General features: G+C 34.5%; 1 protein-coding gene across 1 annotated transcript; it reads left to right on the top strand.

Moving 5' to 3' along the window:
- The first annotated feature begins 4977 nt into the window (after positions 1-4977).
- On the top strand, positions 4978-9975 carry LOC121262385 (cytoplasmic tRNA 2-thiolation protein 2). The gene is made up of 7 exons (XM_041164843.1): positions 4978-5395; positions 5922-6270; positions 6354-6440; positions 7683-7804; positions 8166-8244; positions 8691-9088; positions 9580-9975. Exons 1-7 carry the CDS (start codon positions 5091-5093, stop codon positions 9626-9628), a joined length of 1389 nt encoding a protein of 462 aa, XP_041020777.1. The 5' UTR covers positions 4978-5090; the 3' UTR covers positions 9629-9975.
- The last annotated feature ends 9283 nt before the right edge of the window (positions 9976-19258 follow it).

The following is a 19258-nucleotide window of genomic DNA, read 5'->3' as shown; positions in this document are numbered from 1 at the left end:
TGAACTTGAAAGGGAATCTGTAAAGAACATACCATATGCTAGTGCTGTGGGGAGTTTGATGTATGCTCAAGTTTGCACTAGACCAGATATTGCCTATGCAGTTAGTGTTCTTAGTAGGTTTCAGTCGAATCCAGGGCAAGAGCATTGGAAAGCAGCTAAGAAAGTTATGAGATACTTGAAGAAAACTGAAGGTTACATGCTCACATTCCAGCGTTCAAATCACCTTGAGGTGGTAGGCTACTCTGATTCTGATTTTGCTGGATGTCAAGATGATTTGAAATCGACCTCAGGTTATGTTTTTATGCTTGCTGGGGGTGCTATTTCTTGGAAGAGTGTTAAGCAAACTCTGGTGGCATCTTCTACTATGCAAGCTGAATTTGTGGCGTGTTATGGAGCTACTATCCAAGCTGTTTGGTTAAGGAACTTTATTTCTGAACTGAAAGTTGTTGATTCCATCTCGAGGCCAATTACTATTTATTGTGATAATAGTGCAGCAGTATTCTTTTCAAAGAATAATAAAAGTTCTAGTGGATCCAAGCACATTGACATCAAGTATTTGGTGGTCAGAGATAGAGTTAAAGAAGGGCAGACAAAGATAGAGCAAATTAATACAGAGGCGATGATTGCAGATCCTTTGACTAAGGGACTCGCTCCTAAAGTTTTTAAAACACATGTTACTAATATGGGTATTGTGGAAACTTTTGATGTTTTTGGTTAGTGGGAGTTACTTATGTAAAAGGAACTACGTTTTGGCTTGATCCCTTTACAGGGTACGTAGGCAACCCATTTGTTTTAGGGTGCAGCCCTTTTCCAATAAAAATAAATCTCCCCTATTCATATACTATTTTTGAGCATGCATTTGGCTTATGTCTTTTATTATAATATCATTATGATCTCGAGATATATGGGCAAAAGACATAAGATGAGTCTCTTTTAGAGACATATGGCTTCATTTTGAAGCATTATGAGGACTGATATGAATTAGCACAGTTTTTGATCACTTTGGTGCTAAGTTCATACTACATACTACCATATTGGTCGGAGGATGGGGATCCATGTCGATAAGGATATTAGCATTTGTAGCTGTGGAGTAGTCTTACATCGTTTAAGTGGTGTAACGATTTCCATGTTCGATGTTGATATTCTTGTTGGACCGGATCATGTTTTCTAAGGTGCTATCATTTGAGCTATGTATTTGTGTGGCCACCTATGTAGTCTAACCCGAGAGTCATTTTTCAAACATGTTTTATTTTATAGCAATCAATATTTGCCCAAGTGGGAGAATGTTAGAATATTTTAAATATGGGCTTCATTTGATTGCACATTTTATAAAACGGGTTAGACATATATATAGCTCACAATGATATTTTGTTTAACCCACTAAGTTGAGGGATCATTTGGGGTTTGTTACACCTTAGTAATATAGGATTATATCCTATTTATATTGTGGTATAATTACGTATGTAGGCCTGGAAGATCAAGGGTCTTGATTATGGAATTTTTATAGACCCATATTAATTTGAGTCTTTAATGGGTGGACTCCATTAGTTTTCCTTTATAAGAGGCTAGGTCCCTCCTCCTCTCCATATGTCCATTGGCTTGCCCCATTGATGGCTGATAATTTGTGAGGAGCAAGGAGGAGAAGATCTACCTATATGCATTCTGCAAACATGGCTTCCGCAGGTATTTTTTTTTATTCACCATTTTCGTTTTCAGCATTGCCATGTTTTAGATTTTGATTTCTAGCATGTATTTTCGTGTATTTTTACATGCAAATGATAATTTTAATGAAATTACTGTCGAAATTAAGGGAGATCTGCTTTATGTAAGCCATACATTTACCAACCGTGGAGTGAGGAAGCTTAACAGTTGAAGAGAAAACAGCATCATGCCCAGCTGCCCCATAGTTTGCCAAGCCGTCAGCCAAACAATTACCTTCTCTTAAAGTGTGATGGAGATCAAGTATGAGTGAAGAGTAAGGTTGCGTTCGGATAGTGAGGTATGTAAGATATTATGTGAAAAACAGTAAAAAAATAATGATACAATATTAAATAGTAATGATTAATAGTAAAAAGTAATAATAAAATAATGATTACTACCCAATCTAGTACTATGTCAGATTTGAGAAGTTGGTACCATAGGAGTAGACCATAGTTGAGAGCAGAAAGGGCCAGCATGCCTTGGTACCTCTTTCCAAAAAGTAGGAGAAACCATAAACAAAACATCCATCGTGAGAGCATAAAACTGAAACACCACCACAACCCGCTAAGCCCGGGTTACCTTTGGATGCATCATTGATATTAAACTTAAATTTACCAGGAGGAGGAGGAAGCCAGCATTTAACTAAAATTGGCGTTTTTATCTTCAAGCAGATACGCTGAATATGTAAGGATTTTAAAATATCAACATGCCACTTTGATTGCACTTTGGAGGGTTTTAGCATTGGAATCAAGTCTCTTTAGCCCTTTGTACAGATTTAAGTGGCACCTTTTCTTGTGCCATCATTCCTGGTTGAATTACGAGCCAACCATTCCCAAATAATAAAAGCTGGGAGTAACTGGACAGGGAGATGGAATTGATCAGCAGTACCTAAAAGGCAAGCAAAGAAGATATGGAATTTATCACATTTGACAAAATACCTGTGCTCTCTCTGTTTTGGATGGATAGGCACATCTCTTTCCATAATACCTGTGCTCTCTCTGTTATCCATTCTTTCCCTCAACTATATATGAAACAAAGCTCGTTCTAGAAACAGTTGCCCATATAAAGACATGCCTGTGCTCTCTCTGCGATTTGCCCAGCCTGTGCGACATGTCAAAGCAGTTATGACATTCCCAAGAGCCGAGAGGGACTTGTTGATCATTTTTAGCTTCTTCGAGAACTTTTCCTTCAGCCCTAGTTTTCTCCTATCCTGCAAAATCCACGATGAATAGCTTTCCAGCCTTCATCCTGTGCACAATTTTACAATGTCCAAAATCAATTCATTAGAAATCTAGATACTGACTCATAAAACACTGCCTCTTATCTTCAATAAATTCCTGCTGGACAGTGAACATATAAACATAATGACTTCTACTGCTGGCCGCGTTCATTTCTACCCATGTCAAGCTTTGAAAACAAGATTAACATTAGTTCCACCCAAAAACAGACTGCGGGTTTACTGGATAATTCAGAAATACAATAGTCGTAAAGGAAAATAATTTCAGGGCATGAAAAGTGAAAACATTCCGACTTTAGCAAGTAATATCTATGGACTCTTCTGCATCCAAGACGACTTTCTCACGTTGTTGGGGGCATGTAGTTCATCTTGCAACCGACTTTTTTTTTTTTTTTTCCCAAATAATCTGTTAGCATTGTGCTTATATCCATGTAAGAATTAATTAATAGTCATGACCATCATTACAACATTAATTAGCAACTCAGGAAAAGAGTCGAAGTTTATACAACTTGTTTAATTTCCATTAACCATATATAAGCCATGAAAAACAAAATTGAAGATTCAAATTCATATCAAATGCAACACGACAGGGGTAGGTGCTGTCATGCTGAGTATTATTGATAACTAAATAGTGAATACAACTCCACATAATCATATAATATTTTTATTTTTTATTTTGTGGTATATAATAAAGATTAAAATTAGGGTTGATTACACTTTGTCTCTTCAAACTTTTATTCAATTTACAACATGCCTTCGAAATTAATAATTGCATCAAAGTGGACCCTTAAACTTTTAAAACTTTTCAATCTTCATTCTGTCTACCAACAGCGTCAAATCTAAAATAAATTTACTATAAAAATATAATTTTTATTTAATTTATTATCACTAATTATATAAAATATAAAATAATATATGTTATCAGTTCTGATATTGGAAGTTTAAAAATGGATGCTCCCATAAGTTTATAGTTCAAACTTATAATTAGTGCAATTGTACCTTTTTAAAAAAATACCCTTAACTAATAATTATTTTTTTAACTAATAAAAAAATAAAATAAAATATACGAACAATAATGTTGAGGGGGGCAAACAAATTGATTTCCGTGCGAGTGGTAACTTCAGAAAGTGTTCTCATCAGCCAATGTGCTAAATCCCACACCCCACGTGTGAACAGGGTTCACTAAAAACAAACCGGTTCTGCGTTTTGGAATCCCTCGAAGCTTTTCTTCCCCCTCCCTTTTGGCTCATCTCTCCGTTTTCACCCTCCTCGTTGAAGCCCGTCCCCCTACGAAGCTGCTTCTTTTCTTTTCTTCTCTTTATTTCCCCCCTCCATTCGAAGTCCCGTCCCCGTGCTTCATCTCCCCCTTCTCTTCATCAGTGCACATAATGCCCTTACTGGGACTGACTTCATTAAGCTGCGTCTTCGTACAGCTCCAAATTCAGCCCCAAATTCAGAGGTAAACTCGATGTTCTCCATTTTTCTTCATCTATTTTTTTGATCGGTACTATGATTTGTTAGGGCATTATGTTTGGTGCGTAAGATGTATTTCTCTGGGTTTTGTTTGATTTTTTTCCTCGGCAATCTGGGTTTTTATTAAATTGGTTGGTTTGATGTTTTAATCTACTCATTGTGTGTGAAATTTGAGGTTTTATTTCAACGAAGTTAGAGGATTTAAATCCACAGTAGCCTCTCCATGGTAGCAGTTGATTTTCGGGTACTTGTTGATTGTACAGTAAAAATCGATTGTGTCTGTGACTAGTGATTGTAATTTTCAAGAAATAAACGAAAGCCCTCTAGTGTCTTGAGAAACTTCAGATGATGTCATCAAGAAGAAGAAGAAGAAGAAGAAGAAAACAGCGGCTGTGACTAGAGCTTTGTTTTGCTTTCATATTGCTGCATATTCTTGTTGCTGTTTAGGAGGTATTTCGCGGGGCAACTTCGTATGGGAAAGAAAATCAACCGACCTTCTCTTCTGAATCAAAACGCACGTTTTGTTAAAAAAAAAAAAAAAAAAACGGAAGTGCACTTCTAGTCATTAACCTCACTAACACGTGCGAATCCAATTTCAGACTTCCAGTTCTAGGAGCCAAAAGCACGAAACCCTAGTAGCACCAATTGCACAGCTGAGAGCTGCTCGAAGCAAATACCAATGGCGTGCAACGCCTCAAGCTGCCAGTCCAATTGCCATCGAAACGAAGAAGAACAAGCACAAGAAGAAGAATTTGGTGGGTCAGCTAATTCGATTTCTAATTACAATGATCGGAATCTGAATGTTTGCGTCAAGTGCAAGTCCAACGAGCCCATTTCTGGCGGCAACGCCGAAGATGGGCGCTTTTGCGCCGATTGCTTCCGAAGTAACCTGTACGGGAAGTTCAGGCTCGCTGTCATCTCCAACGCCATGATTTGTCCCACTGATAACGTTCTTGTCGCCTTCTCTGGCGGCCCTTCATCAAGGTCCCTATCTCTCCCCGAAATATTAAACTGAAATAAATGCATCTTTGAAGAAAAGCAATTATGCCCGATTATTTCGTATTTGGTTGTAGAGAACATGCTGTACCAAATGAAAAAAAAAAATGAACAATGAAATTTGGGGTCTTCTTCTTATTGAAATTTGATTATTTGGATGGTGCATTGGAACATTGTGTTAGTTTTGAAATGAAAACTATGGAAATCTATATATTTTCTATACCTGCAATTTAGGGCTTGGATCCATAGGCCAATTAACGTACCCCTGATTCGATCGCTTCCCGGACAGCTAGACTATCTATTCTAGTACCGAAACACTCTTTTGTTCTTGCCCACTCGATTATCTTTTATGGGGAAAAAAACTATTGGAAACTGTTGCCTATTGGGTGTTTCAATTCTTCATCGAAATTATTACTGACTGCTATTGCTTGATCTTTGTCACGAATTTCTGCAACATAAAACCTGTGATAATCTTACCTGAATTAGGTTCATCTTCTGAACTTTTTTTTCTCAGAGTGGCTCTACAGTTTGTGCATGAGATGCAAGATAAGTCCCAAAAGAATTTTGATGCAAGTAGAGATAGATCATTACCGGTGTTTGGTGTTGGAGTTGCTTTTATTGATGAACGTGTGATTTTCCCAGTTCCTTCTCATGAAATTGACAAAGCAATCCAAGACTTCAGATCGATTGTGTCTGCTCTAGCCCCACCAAGAAAAGAGTTGCATGTGGTTCCAATTGAGAATATCTGCTCTTCTAGTTCCAGTGACGGAAGAGACAGATTGAAGAACTTACTAGATGCTATTAGTGATTCCACTGGAAAAGAAGATCTTTTGCTGCATCTACGAATGTTGTCCTTGCAAAAGGTTCGCTTCTAGATGTCTCGACTACAAGCATAGGCGAAAGGGAAGTAGATTGACTCTTCCATGATGTTTTACTAATTGTGCAGATTGCCTCTGAAAATGGATACAACAGGGTCATTCTAGGATCATGCACATCGAGCATTGCTTGCCATGTTATTTCTGCCATTGTGAAGGTTTGCTTTTAAACACTCTTCAGCTTCCGGCTCACCTGTTTTGAAAAAGATGAATGCTTTATTTTTTATTATGAATGTCTCATTTTGTGAATGAAATCGCTTTCACATATTACTATAGTTACAAGATAGGTACTCAAAAAACAGATTATTTGTGATTTCGATATGGGATTGTTTTTTATTCAAAGTAAAATATGAAATTCTAAAACAAGCATGAATGATTTAATTTTGTTGATGATAATTTTGGGAATGAAAATGTTTTCATGTGGTACTGGGGTAGCGAGTTGGGTACTAAAAAAACAGAGTATTTGTGATTTTGATGTGGGGTTAAAACAGAGTATTTGTGATTTTTATGTGGGGTTTTTTTCATTCAAACTAAAATGTGATGTTTTAGATCTTTGATCTTTGAAGTCGTCGTAATTGAAAACAAGGTCAGATACTTTTTTTCCTTTTCAACCATTCATCATTTGTGCCCCTAAGCTAGCCTTTTCTAGTTGAAGCGGGAAGGATATATCATGTGGACAGCTATTTAAGTAATGTTTATAGACTGCAGATAGTTATTACTTTATGAGGATTTTTTTTTATAAGTATTACTTTATGATCATATCAATAATATCATTTCTTAGTTATAAAAAAAAAAAAAAAGTATTACTTTATGAGCAATTACCAGTCACGTAGCTGTGGAGGAGTGGGTTCTTGTGAGCATTCATGAGATTGCTTACTTATGAAAACATCTGCCATCTTTTTAGAACACTCAAATTAGGCTAGTGATAGAGGTTACTACAGGAAGGGGTATCCTGTTAGACCTCTTCTATGGGCCTCTTTTTTACTAATTTAATCATGATATAGTTGCTTGTGAACCAATGATTTGTTAATGCCATTTGGAGACAAACTGAGGACCTGGTTTTGTTGCTGTTACTTTTGTGGCTCACATTCTTTTCACACAATTCTTTTCACAGAAGGTAGATGACTACTTCAAATTAGTCACATTTATTTGTAAGATGATTTTTTCACTTTTCTCTCAGACATGGATTTCTAATTTCCCATGGCAGTTATTTCCACTTTCATCTTGTTTAAAGTTGCATGGTGATTGAAATCCTGCCAATATGTTTGGTTTTTTTAAACTTCAACTAAAGATTTTCTGTGTGGGAAGGAAAAGTCTGAATCTTTTTTTAAGCTCATTAAAATGCTACAGGTCATTGTAGAAGGCAACCTATGCTGTTATAAATGTACTTTTTCTTACAGGGCCAGGGATATTCATTGCCAGGAGACATACAATATGTTGATGCAAGGTGGGAGATCCCAGTAGTACTTCCACTCCGTGACTGTCTTAAACAGGAGCTCAACAGGCTTTGCCACCTTGATGGGTTTGTAATTTGACCCTTTTACGTTTATTTACATCCGCCTTTTACCTATCAAAAAAAAAAAAAAAAAAAAAACAATTATCTACATCCTATGTTACTTAATGAACTCTGGCACATATAATTAACTTTTTTTTTTTTAAAAAGAAAGAAAAAAAGTTGTGCATATGATTATAACTGAAATCAACCATTTAAGTCTTTACATGCCTATTGTTTTTAAATATTTAATATAAGAATACAAGGTCACACGCACAAATACAGGTATGAAACAGGAGTATGAATAAATCTAGTTTTTTTTTTTTTTTTCTTTGATGAGTATATCTAGTTATTGCAAACTGATGGTTGTCATCTCATCTTGACAGGGCAGTCTAAAGACGGTGGAGTTGCATAAAGTTCCTTATTCTGGAATCAATGGCTTGGTATCATCATTTGTGACACTATTGCAGGTGGATATTGGGACTTCTTAATCCTTTTATAGGTGGGCTGAAATGTATGTTAGAGAGTGTCTTTAGGTGAAACTCATAGGACTTAGGAGGATTAACTTCTTGTGATTAGAGAAGTGCATCATCCTCATGACTTGCTGAAGTGCATGGTTCTTGTGTCCCTCACATTTGAGAAGTGGGTGACTTGCTTGAACAGAACCGAGCATGTATTTTTAGAAGTAGGTGTTGAGAGGTTGGCTTCAGAGATTAAAGGGATAAATTGCTTCAGTCCTCGAATATAATCTTACATCTTTTTAAAAAACTGCATTTGCGCTGATTAGAAATATGAACATGATCAACCACCAATTTGCAATATAACTATGGTCATCTGTTCTACCTTGTTTTTTTTTTTTTTTTTTGAAATGGAACTTCAATTAGTAAGGCTTTTGTAAAACTCATCTTGTTTGCAGAAAGAAAATCCTTCTCGAGAATGCACAATTGTGAGAACAGCTGGAAAGCTTACTCCATTTCATTTCAACAGTATTCCAGAGAAAAGTGACTCTAACACCACCTTGGCAACCCAAAGGCGTCTGAAGAAATATAATCTCAAGCTCAATGAGTCATTATCCTCAGAGTCATTTTGTCCTGTCTGCAATAGCCCACTGAACAAATCTGACTTGCTAAGACAGAGCAATCTTCAGAATCACCAAACAAGTTCTGATAGTTTTGGTGCTGCCTGCTGTTCAAGTTGTCGCTTTCAGATACTTCCAAAGGATCCCTCATCGATGGAGCACTTCTATATGCATTTACCCCAGCCATTAGTTGCCCGAGCAAAGCATAGCAGCTATGGCAATCTTAGCTTGCTTCGGTGAGAAATTTCACTTACCATCAGCACTGACTATTTAGATTTGTATTTAGGGATAACCTGACTCTTATTTCTTGGTAACCTTTTATAAGAATCTTGAAACCTAGATAGATAGAAATAGATGTGGAGTGGAAAATAAAAGCACAACTTAGGATGCTGAGATTAAGCATTACTTGGTTAAAACTATTAGAAAAAGCAGATATCTTGGAGCTTATTGTATATTCATCTTTTGTCACCACAAAACTTGAAGATATGGAACTAAAGTTCCAAATTGAATTGTTCATAATTTTTATGATGAGTAACTTGCATCTTGTCTATTCCATTGTTATAGTAAATGTAACAAGGGTCTCCATAATAATTCAAGGAGCATAAAAACTAGTGGCATGGCTGTTGGGTACAACTTGACTTCTAACTTATAAACATACAGGAAATATCAATCATCCTAGTACATCTATTAAGTTTTGAGTTTTTCTTTTTTTTTACATTGTTTTCAGGGAGCAGATACAAGATTGCTTGATTTCAGACAGTGAAGATGAAAGTTGAATTGAGTTACCCATTATTAGGGTCCTCAATTTTCCAAGCATATCATTCATTATTTGTTGTTGGGGTGCCATTACATGTTGGGCCAGTTTGACAGTTCCACAAAGAGGACCGAACAATAACTTGGAGGTAATTTCTGGCGGCTGTCTTAGCTTTTCTACCGTATAAGATAAATGGCTATCACAGATTTTGACTATTGACAACTTAGGATTTAAAATTTTTTTGCATTTGCATTTGAAATGGAAAGACGTTACTGGTTGGTTGTAATGCTTACTAGTTTTCAACCTATATCATCCCTTTGTAATTTGAAAGCGAATTATGGTTGTGAAATGGAAGTAACTTGAGAAAAAGTTCAATGCATTACAGATAATTCTTTCTTGGCTTTAAGCATGTGATTGGCACAACATTCTTCACAAAATGCTAGAGATTAGAAACTAACACTTTCACCCACACAAAGTGGTGACTAATTCAATATTGATACTTTTCGGTGTTCTTTATCTAATCAATTTTATTACCAGCCTATATTATCATTGTGAGCTGCTGCAAACACGTCCATGAATCACAACATCATGCTTCCTAGTCAAGAAAAGCTTGGTCATCTGAGAAATAAACATAAGGTTTTCATAAATATTTTATGATGAGAGTTTTAAATCATGATCATTCACATGTATGCTTAGGCTATGTAGGACTTGTCTTAACTGTGTGCTAACCCTAATTCATGATGAAGCTACTTATTTCGTTGTGTTGCTTGAATTTTATTTCGGCCTATATGAATTACGAATCGTCACTAACCCTTCTAGAAAAATGTGTCGAATATTCTACTTTATTAAATATATGTTAAAGAATTTAATCTAATACAATATTCAGTTATATATCAAAATTAATAACTAATAATATTATATAATTATTTAAACAATAATATCATATCTAGTCTGTCAAGTATAATCTAGTAAGGAATATATTTTTATCTAAATCTATAAAATAACGGTGGAAATATTTAGTTCATAAAATTGATTTAATAATATTTAATTTTAAAATTCTTGTACACTATTATTATAGTTTAATCATAATTTGATGCTTACTAATTTAATTTAAAATTCCTTAAATATTTTCTGATAAAAATAAGTTTATAGCTAATATATTTATTCAATTAAATACTAAGCCCATGTAAAAAATAATATAGGGGTTTTCTGAAAAATCCAACCAGCCCAATTTAAACAAGAAGCCCACGTGAGAAATTATAAATGAGTTGAAATGAATTGAGATGATTTGTGAATAGTAGAATAAAAGTTGAATTATTTATTATATTTTGTGTGGAAATTTAGAAAAATTGTAATGATGAAATGAATTGAAATGAGTTAATGTGAATTTTGAATGCAAACGAGGCCTAAACCCAACATGAGAATTACAGCTAGCCCAAGCCTTATATATACACATCCTGCTATGTCTTGCAAACAAGAGCAGAAGTGTAAATCATGCTTAATGTGCCTTTTAGATAGTGAATCGAGATGAAATGAGGTGAAATGAAAGTTAAAAGTTGAATTAAATATTGTTAGAATATTAATTTTTAATATTATTATTGTTTTGAGATTTGAAAAAAGTTGAATTGTTTATTCTATTTTATGTGAAAATTTAAAAAAATTATAATGACGAGATGAGATAAGTTAAAATCACTTTTCAATCCAAATGAGGCCTAAAGTAACCTAGGCTTTACGGAAATCTAAAGGCAATGAAAGGGTGTTTTTGTAATAACGAAAAATAGGCATGCACTTTTTGGGAAGGCTGAAAACAACATAATAAAAAGAAGAAGAGGCTTACGGGAGAGGGCAACGGGCATTGCCTAGGGGTGTAAATTGGTCCGATCCCCGCCGGGGGGGGGGGGGGGGGACCTGAATTTTTAGTCCTTCATTTTCTCCGGATTGAAAATTTTGGTCCATCACCCCCCTCGAACCGGTAACTATCGGTCTAGTCCAGTTCGGTTGGTCCATTTGATTTGGCTCAATTATTTTTTATTTTTATTTGAAATAAATTAATAAATTTTTTTTATTTAAAATACTAAATTAAAATTAGGTGAATTATTAATGTGAATTATGTAACTAACTCAATAAAAAATTACTTTATATGGTCAATGATAAAATTAGATGAAAATTACATTCTTAACTTATATAATTATTATATAATTAGTTAATTGATATTATACATTAGTTAATTGATAAAATATTAATTTGTTAATAACATATTTAAAATTTTATATTTTAATGGTCATAGGTTAGATGAAAATTACATAATTAATTATACAATTATTATATAAATAATATAATATATATTCTTTAAATTCGGTTGGTCCGGTTCAGTCTGGAAAACCCCTAGACCGGGATCAGATTGAAAAGTCTCGGTCCTCTATTTCAGGAACCGAGATCAACCAGTCTTGGTCCTGGGTTGCTCCGGTCCGGACAGAACCAACCGGTCCAGACGAAACAACTTTCACCCCTAATTGTGCGATGGGGAAGGATTCAACTCATCGAGAGAGCAACGTGTGGTGGTGGGTCTGGGTGAGATCATCAGCGGCGCGACTGTGGTTGACTGTGGTGGAACTTCTGAGAGAGATGGTTTTTGTGCTGTTAGGTAAGAAAAGCGATGGGAAAAGAAGATGATAGTTTGTGATGAAGAATCACCGAGGGAAAGTTGTGTGCCGAATCTGAGGGCTGTCTAGGTGGTTGGACTGAGTTCAACGATGGACAACTTGGCTAAGGTCAACGGCGGTCGAGTTCTGCGTAGTAGAGCGACTGTTAGGTTTCGTGAGATTGAGAAACAATGGAGAGAAGAGAGGGGAAGAGACTTGCAAAGGGAACTTATTGAGAGAGAGGGTTGGAACCGTGCGGTGGGGCTGTGTTTCCATGGTGATCGGCCTCTATGTGCAGTGGTGTCTATGTGAAATATCGTGGCTAGGTTGCTTCAGTGTGGAAGCATGGAGAGATTGTACATGAAGCTCTCACTGCAGTGTAACTTCGACTTGACAGTTCCTGGTACAAGTGTGGGGGTGGAGGACGACGTCTTTTGTGGCTGTCCCGGTGGCTTATAGTGAGAGGGTTGGTGGTTCACGTTAATTGTGGGCATGGTGGGTCATCGCTGCCACGTTACACATACACGAGGCTCTCTTAGTTAGGGTGTGTGTGTGTGGTGGCTAGGCCTCAGTATGGTGTTTGCCGGCATCATCTCAAGGTGTTCGTGGAAGTTCCCGTGACATTTGCTGGTCCCTCACGGTGATGCGGCCTTTCCTGGTCGGAGTGCTTACTCTGTTTCTGGGTTAATGAAACAAAAGTGTTTCGTGGTGGTGCTAGGTTGAACAGGGGTTGTGGCTTCTCGTTTCCCGTCCTTGGAAAAGAGAGGCGGCTGGGCGTGAGGTGCCATGTGCTGTGGGATGGAGGAGACGGGTGGCGTCTGGTGAATCACGGTGGCTGGATGACATCGGATTGGGCAAGTCTGGGCTCCTCATTTTACTATATGGGGTGGTGGGGCCATCGGTCCGGGCTGCGTTGGTATTGCGGGGGTTTGGTTACCGCTGCGATTGGTGGTTAGTTTTTTTTTTTTTTTTTTTCCTCGGCCTAATCTAGTGGCATTTGGAGGAGTGAGGTACCTTAGTGAGGTGGATGGTAGCTTGGTTACGACGATAGTCAAGAATACAATCTAGGAGAAGGTTGCTTACTGTGACGAGAAATTTACAGAAAGAGTGATAAAAAATGCTAACGGTTACAGATCACTGCATAACATGCATGCTTTGAAGACTCCATCCGAGAGATGGAGAACCTGGAAAGTTTAAACTATCCCACTATCTTCGTCCTTTTATTAATAATAATAATAATAATAATAATAATAATAATAATAATAAGATTAAAAACCAACAACTTATTAAAGACATAAAATTTGACAATAGTAATATATTAACAATAAAATAATTTTTTATATTATTTTAAAATATATTTAAATAAATAAAATTTATTATATGATCTATAACTTGGATTCCACATGATAAAAACCTTAGAGTTATGCTTAAGGAAGATGGTAAGAAACCCTGTTGGAAAGAACAATTCATTAATAGATTATCTCATTTATTTGCTCACAAAGTTAAGGCTGAACTTACTGATATCTCAGGACTCTTTTTGAAATTGATTTGATTATTTTATATAATGAATATAGTTCTGTTAAAAATCGTGATAAGAGAAAATCTTATCATGATGCTTTTTCTCATTCAAAAAAACTACTTATTTAAGGAAAATGGAAAGATAAAATGCATGCCTTACAAAAACATATATTATTTTTTGACTTCATTAAAAATTATTATGTTTCAAAAAATAGTTTGAATGTTGTTGAAACAAATTTTGTCACGGAAGAAGGAAAACGGTGGTAAAATAATTATTATTAAACAAAACAATTTTGTCAATGGAACTCTTCATGTTATTAGTCAACAATTGGATTATATTGAAGAAAAGGTTGAAAGTCCCATTTTTACAACTAAATCTGAAAAACTTTTGATTATTTTATCAGAAATAAAGCAGGGTCTCAAGACCAAACCAACCAACACTCTTGATAAAATGAATCAAATGCTTGCTGATTTAAAGAAAGAACCTTCTATCAATGCATCAAGTCTCAACGGTAAAAAAGTGATTGCTGATTTTTCTACAGAAGAATAATCTTATTCTGCTTCTTCTGACAACAAAGATATTCTTTTACTTGAAAAGAATTTTGAAAAAATTTATTTGGAAAAACTTGGAATTAAATGATTTTCTTCGAGTAAGCCTAATCCCATGACTAATACAAAAAATTGGTATATCAGGCATACTCCTGATTTACAGTTTCAAGAAAGAATTTTTCAAACTCAGTTTTCTATTTCTTTTGAAAAATTGTATGAATGAAATTTTGATGAATTATCTAAACAAGAAATATTCAACACCATGAACAAAATGTCTTATGGTTGCAAATACATATATTAATAACAACAATCTCAGTCAGACTAAGACAATTGATTTATTAACTATCGGATTCTCTGGAATGCTTTGACACTCGTGTTATAAACACCTCTCAGAAGAAGCAAGAGAAACCATTAGGAATGTTGTCAAACATGATAATGACAACATGGCTATTTATAGGAAGGGGTAACCCTAATGGTATTAATACTTTGATTTATACTATTATTAAACATTTTGTTAGAACTCCCTCCAACATTAATAATCGCATTAGTGATTATCTGAATAATTTAAGATGCTGTCAAATGTTTGATTATAGATGGTATCATGATGTTTTTCATTCTAGATTTATGCTTAGGGAAGATAGTATGAAACCCTATTGGAAAGAAAAATGTATTGATGGATTACCTCATTTATGTGCAATGATAAAAAAAATGTTTCGTCAACAGATAAAGAATAGTAAGAAAGTCAAATATGAAATGAAAAATTTTTGTGAACAATTTGATCTTCCTCTTATTGCTCTTTCTAGATAGAAGCACAAATATTTTGATAAATCTACTAAAACTCGCGCCAAGAAAAGAAATAGTAAGCGTGATATTTTTATAAAAAGCCTTCTGATTTTTATAAGAATAAATCTTCTTATAGGAAAAATATTTTTCAAAATCCTTTAAAAAGAGAATGTTTTAATTGTGGCAAGTATGGTCATTTCTCCAAAGAATACACCAAAAATCCAGTAAATTTCAAAACAAGTTTAATTAATTAAAACTTGATAACAATGATCGCGAGGAACTGATTCAAATTTTAGAATCAAAATCCTTTGAATCATTTGATATCAATGAGTTCAATTCAAGTAATTCTGATTATTACTCAAGGACTGAACTATCTGATTCTCCAAATATTAAGCATTGTTGTAATGATTTTTGTTGTAAACATTTAGGTAAAACAATCAATGTTTTAATTAAGGTCGAAGAATAAGAAAATCTTTTATTAACTTTGATTAGCCAAATTACTAATCCTAAGCTTCAAAAAGTGTATCTTTAGAAGCTCAAGAAAACTATGGTTCGACAAGAGCCTGAGATTTCTGAATCCAAAATTAGATTTCAAGGATTCTGGAGAGAAAAAATCCAAATAAATTTCTACGGATGATTTACAACGAGAAATGGTTTTCTAAAGTTACTATCAATGTTTGTCATGAATTTGAATTTAGTGTGATTGCTATGATTGATTCCAGATCAGATGTGAGCTATATCCAAGAAGAAATCATTCCTAGTAAATATTACAAAAAGTCTACTGAAAGAATTTCTTTCTGCTAATGGATCTCAAATGAAGATCAAATATGAGCTTAATAATGCTCATATTTGCCAATACAGTGTTTGTTTCAAAATTCCTTCTATGCTTGTTAAAAATTACTTTGTTAAAAATATGACTGATAAGGTCATATTAGGAATTCTTTTTATTTCTTCTTTATATTCATTTCTTTCGAAAAATGATGGTATTACTACTGACCCTTTTCGTCAAAGAGTAAAGTTTAAATTTGCTTCAAGATTTAATATTGATACGAATGATTGTTTGAAATCTTTGGTTTTTGCTAAAACAAAAATTTGAATTTCTTTCAATAGGAAATGAAATATAAAAAAATTGATGAACAATTATCTGCTAAATTGTTACAGCAAAAAATCAGTGATTTCAATAAAATACTGGTTGATGATGTTTGCTCTGATCTTCCAAATGCATTTTGGCATAGGAAGAGTATGCTGTTAATTTACCTTATATTAAATATTTTTCTAAGAAAAATGTTCCTTCTAAACCTCGGCCTATTCAGATGAATAGTGAACCTTTAGAATTTTGTAAAATAAAGATTCATGAACTGCTTGTCAAGAAGATTATTAGGCATATTAAGTTTTATTGGTCTTGTGTTGCTTTTTATATCCAAGAAAATGTTGAGATTGAGAAAGAGACACCTTGCATAGTTATTAATTACAAATCAATGAACAAGGTCTTATAGTGGATTAGGTACCCTATCTCCAATAAGAATGACTTGATTCATAGGCTTAGTTATTCAGTAGTCTTCTCCAAGTTTGACTTGAAATCAGAATTTTGGCAAATTTATATTAGTGAGTGAGATAGGTATAAAATTGTTTTATTACCCCATTGGTTGTTATGAGCGGAATGTTATACCTTTTGAACTCAAGAATGTCTCTAGTGAGTTTTAAGACATTATAAATGATATTTTTAATTCATTCACTCATTTCACCAATGTTTATATTGATGATGTTCTCATTTACTCTAAGTCTATTGACGAATACTGGAAATATTTACATTTGTTTCTTGACATCATTAGATGCAATGGTCTTACTGTTTCTGCAAAAAAAAAAATAATAAATAAAATAAGTAAATAAATAAATAAATCCAAACCAAGATTAGATTTCTTGATTATGATATTTCTGAAGGTAAAATTTGACCTATCATTCGTGCTATCGAATTTGTTGATAAGTTCCCTGATGTCATTTTTTGTAAAACTCAGTTGCAGAGATTCCTTGATTCTCTCAACTATGTTGCTGAATTTTACAAGGGCATGAGGAAATAATGTCGCCTACTCTTCGAGTGACTACATTCCAACCCTCCTCCTTGAACTGAAATTTATACTATTCTTATTAAGCAAATCAAGACACGTGTTAAAACTCTACCGTGTCTTAGAATTTATATAACTGTTTCTTTCAAAATTGTTGAAACATATACCTCTAACATTGGTTATGGTGACATTAAGAAACAGATTTTTTCACCAGGCTTGTTTGTACATCTTATGATCCTTATGTTAAGCCCATTACCTCCACTTAATATTGCCTTACTTCAAAAACTGAATATGCTAAAAAGCTTTATGTCTAGAATATGTTTTACGTTGAACCAAATAGGTCTATGTATATCCCTTTAAAATTGTTTTTATTTATTTTCCCATAGTTTTCACTGGATTCTTGAGAATCCTGCTAAAAACCTTTAATACTACTCTGTTATCTTGTTCCAAATAGAATCTATTATTATTAAACCCATTTATAATAAGATTGAGAAAACCAAACTGATTTATCATAATGCCTACATCTTGAATATTGTTACTGAAGAAAAATGGGGAACTCATCCCTATATTTAAAAAAAAAAAAAAACTACCTCATTCTGATATTGTTTATTGTTACAATGATTACATCAATGATTGATTCAGATTCATGTTATTCCAAACCCTAGAGATGACACACTCTTGGTTTCTTGATTTTGACAAGAAATTCAAGACTGAATTCCCTCTTTGGCTCCTGAGATGGTGGCACCAATTTGGTTTTATTCCTAAAGTATTTTCTGAAAAACTTCAAAAGACTATTAAGTGTTTTGTTACTGTTTTCAAAATGGATCGACATAATGAGAAATTCTCTTACTTCCTCCATTTTTGCAAGAAATGCAAGCTTTCTTGGATCTTAAAAAGGAGTTAGGAACGAAATTAAGATATATCGGTCTGTTATTGGTTCATCAAGTGGTAGGACAGATATCCCCACACATAAGATGTCATTGATAATGTTGTCAGAGATTTTCCTTAAACTGCTATAGATCTCAAAAGCATTGACCGATTCTCTGCTGTTAAAATATTAACCTTTCCTGAATACCCAATTACTCAGGCCACTACTTCTGCTAAACAGATTACTAGACCAATTACTTTCACCAAATCTGATAAATCCCAAAAATCCTCTGGATCCAAGGAGAAGATCCTGCTCCAAGGATTGAAGAAAAATGATTTGATTTATTTGTTAAGAAAATCCTTATAGGATGATGATAATTCTGATACTAAGTTTGAAGCATCTTACAAAACTTTAGTTATTGATCCCTACAACATATTTGAACTTGATTAAGAAAACACCCTAAGATTATCTGATGACTTATTCATCAATAGCTGAATGAAGCATCACCAAAAGGCTACCATCTCTGGAAAGATGTTGACTTGTCTGATGCTACTTACCCTCCCGCAAATGCCACTAAGCGGGTCAATAATTGTTATTAAGGGTGGGCAGCGGGATCCCTATATAAAGTTTGGCATAAGAGGTCAATACAATGCAAAATACAACTCTAATGAGTTTAAATTCTTTTTGTATTTATAAATTTAGATTCATAATTTAAATTATATTATAATTTGGGTCCAAAATTTTTTTTAGACCAAAAAATAATTTTTAGACCAAATGGGTCTTGTGGCTTGGGTAGGCCAGGTGGGATGCGGTTTCGATCCCACCCCCCAGCACAAGGCGGGGGGCCTCGCCCCCGCCTTCCAGGGGCGGGGTTGAAAACCCTTACCCTGTATGGTGCAAGGTGGGGTTAGGGAAGGGTCCACCTAGCCCTGCACCATGCGAGTATCACCTCTAATTGTTACTACAAAAGCAATGAAAAGATTTTGATGCTTTTGTTACTGCAAGAGCACTAAAAAGATTATGATTTTTTTTGTTTTGTTACTGTTTGCTTTAATGCATTACTACTGTTGAAATAATTGTAAAGACATCTCATTGATCTATAAAAGGATAACCTAGCTTCAAGAATAGGGATCACCTTCTTCTCCCATCTCTCCTTTATACCATCTATTTCTCTAAAATATTCTTACACCTTTGATAGGAAATCTATTTGTCCAACCTTCCTGATAATA

Source organism: Juglans microcarpa x Juglans regia, chromosome 4S (genome assembly GCF_004785595.1).
Source record: "Juglans microcarpa x Juglans regia isolate MS1-56 chromosome 4S, Jm3101_v1.0, whole genome shotgun sequence".
Taxonomy (NCBI): domain Eukaryota; kingdom Viridiplantae; phylum Streptophyta; class Magnoliopsida; order Fagales; family Juglandaceae; genus Juglans; species Juglans microcarpa x Juglans regia.
Note: the sequence above shows the minus strand (reverse complement) of the source record. Positions and strands in the feature narration are given on the sequence as shown.